Consider the following 7,424-nt stretch of genomic DNA (forward strand, 5'->3'; position numbering starts at 1 on the left):
GAAGAACTCAAAGTCCCAGAGCCCATAACTCTAAGTGACAAAGAAATAGCCAAACTTTCAGATGCACAGTTCAAAACACTGGTGATCAGATGCTCACAGAACTGGTTGGTTTTAGTCACAAATTAGAGGAACATATGAAGGCTAAACTAATTGAAATGAATGGTAATGCACAGGAAACCAATAGTAATGGAAAGGAAACTGGGACTCAAATCAAGGGAGTGGACTAGAAGGAAGAAAAAAAATGACCAAACAGAAAAATATGAAGAAACAAGAATTCAAAAAATGAGGAGAGGCTTAGGAACCTCCAGGACATCTTTAAACGCTTCAACATCTGAATTATACGGGTACCAGAAGGGTAAGAGGAACAGCCACCAGTGGAAAACTTATTTGAACAAATAATAAAGGAGAACTTCCCCAATCTGGCAAAGGAAATAGACTTCCAGGAAATCTAGGAAGCTCAGAGAGTCCCAAAGAAGTTGGACCCAAGAATGAAAACACCAGGGCACATCATTCATTATATTAGCCAAGATTAAAATGAAGGAGAGAATCCTAGAAGCAGCAAGAGATAAGGGGACAGTCACCTACAAAGGAGTTCCCATCAGACTGTCAGCTGATTTCTCAAAAGAGACCTTCCAGGCAAGAAGGGGCTGGAAAGAAGTATTCCAAGTCATGATCCAAAGACTACAACCAAGATTGATCTATCCAGCAAAGCTTTCATTTAGAACGGAAGGGCAGATAAAGTGCTTCTCAGAGAAGATCAGATTCAAGGTGTTCATCATCACCAAGCCCTTATTATATGAAATGTTAAAGGGACTTATCTAAGAAAAAGAAGATAAAGAATATGAACAGTGAAAGGACAGCAAACTCACAGTTATTAACAACCACACCTAAAACAAAAGCAAACGAAGAGGACAGCTAGATCAGGAGTGGAACCATAGAAATGAAGATCTCATGGAGAGTTAGCAACAGGGGAGTGGGAGGAGGAGAAGGGGGGAGAAGGTACAGAAAATAAGAAGCATAGATGGTACACAGAAAATAGATAGGGGGGAGGGCAAGAATAGTATGGAAAATATAGAATCTAAAGAGCTTGAGACATGGTCATAAACTAAAGGGGGGAATGGTGGGGGAGGGGGTGTGCAGGGGGGAGGGGAATGAAGGGGGAAATAGGACAATGGTAATGGCATAATCAATAAAATGTTTTTAAAATGTTAATAGTCCAAAGAGAAATGGCAAGAAAACCACAGAGATGGAGGACTCAATTTCTCAAGCTTTAGCTGAGCAAGTAAAGACAGTCCCTTTTTCAGGTTGACCTACTCATCCGCTTTATCCAGGCCCTTTCCGGTTTCAGCACTGAAACTCCCGCGTCCCAGACAAATCCCCAAACCCCGAGGGCTTGTTACTATTTTCTTACAGCCACCCAAGCCCCTTCCCGGCGGTCAGCCTTCAAGCATGCGGCATCAGAACGGCCGCTGGGGGCGCTGTAGTGCGCAGCCGCGGCCTGGGAAGTGTTTCGGCTCTGGGCACCCGCCCCTCCTTCCGCCTTCCCGGCAGGCCCTGCGCGGCGCCTGCGCATTCGGTGACCTTCCCGGCTCGTTGCTTGTACTGGTTGGAGCAACCTGGGCCGTTGGTCCTCCGACGAGGTGAGTGCCGGAATCGGGCCGGTGCTCGGTTCCGGCATCGGGGACGGTGGGGGATGGGACAATGGCTGGTGGAGGCCTGGGCCTGATTGTGTCCGCCGAGAGAGCCGGCGGCGAGCGGGACCCTCCCCAGCAGTACGGAAGCCCCCCGCCCCGCTGACCTTGGGGCCCAGCCCCTCCGCTGCCTGCGCAAATTTTTCCGCCCCGGCTCGCGAAACTGCAGAAGCCGGTCCAGGGGTTAGGGTTAGTGGGCGGCAGCTGCCCCCGTCCCCCTTTGATGGGGAGCCGCCGAGCCGAGGTCACGCCACGGCCAGTGAGGAGCCAGAGTCCAAGCACGAACCGTTACTCGCGTTTAGCACCTTCCCCGGCCCACCACCCCCCGCCGAGTCTCTTAAGTCCCCGCAACACATTTGTGTCCTGGTGGAACTGTGTGTATGCCATCGGGGAGGGGAAACGACCGAAACGGGGTCGAACTTGGCTTGTGAGCCCCGGCCTGGGATGCAAGGGGTCAGACGTCCCCTCCAGTGAAGTCAGTCAGAGAGCGGTTTGCTGTTAAGGTACCAAAACCTCTGCAGACTGAAACAGACACACACCCGGTTGGTCTTTGAGTAGAATGGGCTTGTGGTGCTGTAAAACCCGCACACAGAGCCGGGAAATGTGGGCCAGAGGGGACTTAGACGGGGAAAATAGGGGCCTCACTGTGTTAGACGTTGAGAACATGTCACTTGTTCAGTCCAGTACGGCAGCTTTAGTTAAAAGGAAAGGCCCCAGGGAAAGGTAAGTTTGCAGTATAGGGATAGCAGTCAGGATGACTGTAGGTGAGTGGACGATGCCAGGGCCCCTGGTCCTGAGCAAAACTCCAGGACAGTGGGCGTGTCTTTGGTCCCTTCTTGCCCACCTTCTCTGCACCCTCCAGATCAGCACCGGGCCTCCCTCAGAGGGCCCCCACGCCTCCACTCCAGCCTCTCTGAGAGCTGCTTCTCTACGCCCTCCTATTGTAATCAGATTTGTTGAGCTCAGCTCCATAAAGGACCGCTCTGATTATTTACTGACTTCTCACTCCATGCCAGGCACTAGGCTGGGTTTGATACCTAGGAGGAGGCAGCCCTTTTTCATAGAAAGGAAAACTTTTGAAACCACAGCTTCAGGAACTTGCCCAAGGTCGAGAGCAGAGCAGGCAGACCTGGTTCCAACACAGCCCAGGATTCCAGGCTTCTGGCCCCTTGGTTTCCTGGAGCACCTCCCTCCCCACTCACTGCTGGGTGGGAGCAGGAGGAGGCCTGCACTCTGAGCCTCTGAGCTCCGCCCTTCCCAGGCTTCCACATGCGGCCTCGGTCCTGTTAGGATCCCCTCAGGCTCCTTCTCAAGAAGGTTGTTGGTCTCTTGGAGCCTCATGCTGGCAGAGCATCTGGGTTCCATCTGAGGACAGGGACTGTGGGCTTCCGGGAGGAGGACAGGGCCACCTCCTGCAAGGGTAAAGCTCCAAGCTCTCCTGGGAAGAGCTGGAAGCCAGGCCTGGGGGCTGATTCTCAAAGAGCAGTGTGGGTGATGGCAGACAACCTGCTCCGAGTTCTTACTTGTAGGGGTGGGAAGCAGTGCAGGAGGCAAAGGGTAGGAAGCACTTTGTGAATGCTGGCAAATCTACATGGCGTTCTTAGAGTAAGAGCTGGGATCTTGAGTCTTGACTGTGCCCTCCAAGGCCCTCAGTAGCCTGGCCCGCCTCCCCTTCCCTAGTGCAGCCGTGGCATTTTATGTAAGAAGCGCACAACAGAGGACGCCAAACACTGAACACTGGGCGTGGAGGAACCCATCTTCCCAACAGCCCTTTGAGGCGGGCACTGTTTGGGGCTCTATTTGCAGATGTGGAACCTGAGACAGCTTAACTTAGCTGGGGAGTGGCAGAGCTGGAGCTAGGGTCTGGGCAGGTCCCAGCCTTCTTCCTGACGCCCCCACCCTCCACATGCACTCTGACCCCAGTGTCCCGGTGTGTGGGCCGCTGCCTAGTGCAGGCTCAGGTCACTGCTGCTGAACGAACGAGCAGTGAAGGCAGGACCCGGGCTTCCATGGTTGGTTGGGGGGCCAGAACTCACGAAGGTGTGAGGCTGCATCACCAGGGAAGCACAGGGGTGTTTTCATGCAAAATGGGGAGGCCGCGGACCCAGGACTCCTGACAGCAGTTGGAATGGCTGTAGGGGGCAGACCTGGTGCTGTGAGGCTCGAGGAGATGAAGGTGGGTGTGTGCCCCTTAGAGCTGGTAGTAAATCATGAGCGTGAAGAAAGCATTGCTTTGAGACCTGCACGTAAAGGTGAACCGGAAGTGCAGAAATTGACGGCTTTTACTGGTCAAGCTCAGTGATCGGTAAACATTTTTATTCACGAAATAAGCTGTGTGGCGAGCCTTGGCGCCTGCCGCTGTGCCATGTTTGGTAGTGGGCTTGTAGGCTGGGGTGCATGCGTGAAACGTGGCGACTGCGGTTAACGGCCTGTGCTGTGTCCTATCACCGAGAGACGGGCGGTGGGGTAGTGGGCGTGTCGATTGCCACACAGGGCGGATCCCTTCACAGCACACACCTGCACAAAGTCCCCACCACAACGCACACTTTCAGCACATCACACTTTTACATGTGGTCCAGCCTCAGTAGGGCTGAGGTTCAAAGCAGCACCAAGGTGCAGCCGAGCCTGCGCCTCAGCCCACAGGGAACCCCCACGCCCTGGCCCTGCTCTTTTCCAGCTTTAAATGCCATGCCGACAGCCCCTAGCAGGGTGGTGGATAGAAATGTCCGTCTGTCCGTTTAAGCAGGACAGACGAGGTCTCAGCTTAAATGCTGTGAGAGTGACCTGGGGCACCATCAGTGGAGGGCAGCCCTCGGGGGTGCGAGGTTCCTTGCACTGCAGGGTGGCGCAGGCTTGAGAAGCGAGGGTTGATTGAGTGCTGTGGTGGCCAAGGTGGGGGCATCGAGAGGGGGTGGCACTCGCAGAGCCACAAGCAGGGGCCCCGTGTGGGTGCAGGTGTCGGAGTCATATCTGGTGTCAGCGGGTCCCTGCAGCGCAGTCGGGGGGGATCAGGTGAACTTAATGAACAGGGGCGTCCCCTCCAGTTCAGTGTAAAGCCACAGTTGTGTTAATGTTGATTGCTGTGTTCCTTTGCAGATGTTTCAGAGCCTCGTGAAAAATGTCTGGGTCCCCATGAAGCCCTACTACACCCAGGTTTACCAGGAGATCTGGGTGGGAATGGGGCTGATGAGCCTCATCATTTACAAAATCAGGAGCGCTGGTGAGTCCCGCGCCTGACCCACTGGAGGCCAGGGAGGGAGTGAGTCCTTTCGGCAGGAGTCTGGTGCATCGCTGAGACGGTGGGGGCACACGCCAGCCGGGAGACGTTAGGAGGCCGCTGGGGAGATTGGGGGAAGACTGGAGGGTCGGGGAATTGTGGCTTTTCCTGGGTGTGACAGTGGTTATTTCAGAAGCATAGCAGCTGTGCTTAGTTTTAAGAGCTGCAGACTAGACTCTGGGGGTGAAGCCATGGCAAGGACACATGGACACTCCTGGGACGCCCGTTGTTTTACTGTTCCTCTTCCGCCTTGCTGAACGCTGGAAGCAGTTGTATTGAAAGTTGCAGCAGGGTGGCCATTTGGTTCTCAGTGGAGCAGAGATGGGGCCCAATCCTGTATGAATAAGCAATTGGCCAAAAAGAGGAGAGAAAGGAGACTTTGAATCGCACCCCTGGACTCTGGGGTGTGGTGGGGAGTAGAGGGCCTTTCCGATGTGGGGAAACTGTTTAGCTGCTCACGGAACATGTGTGGTAGAAATTTGACCTCTTGGCCATGAGACGTAGGAAGCCCTGTTTTCTGAAAGCTTCCTGTAGCAGCCGGGAGCTTCCCTGCCAGGAGCTGACTTCCACAGTGGGCTGTCTGAGGGCTTTTTATAAAGGACTGATGTGACCAATTTTCCTTTCTTTGTATTTTAGATAAAAGAAGTAAAGCCTTGAAAGGTAAGGTTTTTGCTTTTTAAGTGGGTGGGGAGGGAAAACACCGTCGCACTGATGCAGGCAGGTCAGTGCCCTGAATGGGCGCCCACTCCGATGCAGTCAGTGCGCTGGGCTGGCCCGAAGGTCCGGTAGGGCCTTTCCACACAACAGCTCTCGTGGCACTCGGCTGTTTTCAGCTTCATTCAAAACAATTTTGTTAGACTGTGTTGTGACAGCTGTCATATCAGTGTGCATTTTAAAAAAAAATTCACCCTGGGTGGTGTGGCTCAGTGGACTGAGCACCAGCCTGCAAACCAAAGGGTCGCCAGTTTGATTCCCAGTCAAGGCACATGTCTCGTTGCAGGCTGGGTCTCTAGTGGGCGCATGCGAGAGGCAGCCAATTGATCGATGTTTCTCTCCCTTTCTCCTTCTCTTCCCATCTCTCGTTAAAAAAAAAAAAAAAGTTACCAAAATTGGTGAATTTTCATATAGCCATTTTAATAGTAAAGATGGAAGAAGATAATGCAACATTTCCAACACATTATGCTTTATTATTTGAAGAAAGGTAAAAACATAACTGAAACGCAAAAATTTTTTTAAGCGTAGGGAAGAAGGTGCTGGGACTGATCAAACGTGTCACAAGCGGTTTACAAAGTTTCTCGGTGCTGTTGACATTTTGGCCAAGTAATTCCTGGCCGTGGGGCTGTCTGTGCGCAGGAAGGTGTTTAGCAGCACCTCCAGCCCCTCCCCACTAGAAGCCAGTAGCGGGAGAGAGCCGACATGCTCAAAACATCCATATCGATAAAGTTATTGGTGAAAATGACAAAGGTGTCTCTTATTTGATGGGAAAACTGAAGGCTTTTTGGCCAACCCAGTAGAAGGCGCAGTGGTGATATTTCTGAGCGTGAAGTTCTGCTGCTTGTGGCCTGGATGTTGAAAGCCACCGCTCACCCCCGTAGGCCGAGTGGGAGCCCTGCTTGCAGGCGAGCTAGGGATCGGTCAGTCGGCAGCGAGGCCGTGGGTGGGGCAGCCCGGGGTGGTGGTGGAGAAGCAGCGCTGGACGGCTCTTCCCCCTGTTCCCCGGGTGACCGGGAAACTGGCTGTCTGAGCCCGCTCACCCCGAGCTGCCCCTCACCGTTGGGGGGCGGCGTTTCCCCGCCACCACCCCCTCCACCCTCCGGCTCCCCAGGGCCCGGGTGGAGGCAGCTCTGTAAACTTCTTCAGACCAGTGAGCACTGCCCCCCCCCCCCCCCCCCGTGCCCCGCTGGTGCTCACGGCGACCCGGCTCTGCTGGTCTGTTCATCCTAAGCCCGGTCTCTGTTTCGCTTCTTTCCAAAGGTTCGAGTCCCGCGCCTGCCCACGGGCACCACTAAGCAGCAGGACCCGAGTGTGCAGCGGGCGGAGCGTCACCGGGCTGTGTGTCGGAGCTGTTAGACACGGGCACGCTGCGTTGTGGGAGCTCCACTTCCGTGCTGGCTGAATAAATGCACCTGTGAGACACCCCGGTCTGCTCGGTGTTCCTCCGCCGTGCCGTGTGCCTGTCCACCCGAGGCGCCCTTGTGCACAGCAGGCGGGGTCGGACTCTCGCTGGCCGGCCCACCCGCCCGTCCTTACCCATCCCGAGGGGCTGGGGCACCGACACTTTGGTTACCGTAGCAGCGGGGTCTGGTCTGGGTGCTCACCCACCAGATGCTCAGTGTCAGTAAATATTTTTACTCGGGGGTCCTCCTCCTCGCCCTGGTGACCCCCGAGCCTCTGTTATCTCCATGGAAAGTGGAGACAGTGACGTGTACAGTCTAACCAGGGTCGCGAAAACGGGC

The 7,424-nt window shown here is 54.5% G+C and overlaps 1 protein-coding gene across 1 annotated transcript; it reads left to right on the top strand.

Annotated features, from left to right (window-relative positions):
• The first annotated feature begins 1,549 nt into the window (after window positions 1–1,549).
• Window positions 1,550–7,104, top strand: ATP5MJ (ATP synthase membrane subunit j). The gene is made up of 4 exons (XM_037164288.2): window positions 1,550–1,640; window positions 4,788–4,911; window positions 5,605–5,628; window positions 6,943–7,104. Exons 2-4 carry the CDS (start codon window positions 4,788–4,790, stop codon window positions 6,975–6,977), a joined length of 183 nt encoding a protein of 60 aa, XP_037020183.1. The 5' UTR covers window positions 1,550–1,640; the 3' UTR covers window positions 6,978–7,104.
• Window positions 7,105–7,424: the final 320 nt, after the last annotated feature.

This window comes from Artibeus jamaicensis, unplaced genomic scaffold, assembly GCF_021234435.1.
Source record: "Artibeus jamaicensis isolate MK-2021 breed Jamaican fruit bat unplaced genomic scaffold, CSHL_Jam_final contig_444, whole genome shotgun sequence".
Lineage (NCBI taxonomy): Eukaryota > Metazoa > Chordata > Mammalia > Chiroptera > Phyllostomidae > Artibeus > Artibeus jamaicensis.

Coding starts and splice junctions, on each gene's coding strand:
- ATP5MJ (XM_037164288.2), top strand. CDS start 4,788: ATGTTTCAGAGCCTCGTGAAAAATGTCTGGGTCCCCATGAAGCCCTAC. Junction 4,912..5,604: donor TTACAAAATCAGGAGCGCTG/GTGAGTCCCGCG, acceptor TTTGTATTTTAG/ATAAAAGAAGTAAAGCCTTG. Junction 5,629..6,942: donor AAGAAGTAAAGCCTTGAAAG/GTAAGGTTTTTG, acceptor TTCTTTCCAAAG/GTTCGAGTCCCGCGCCTGCC.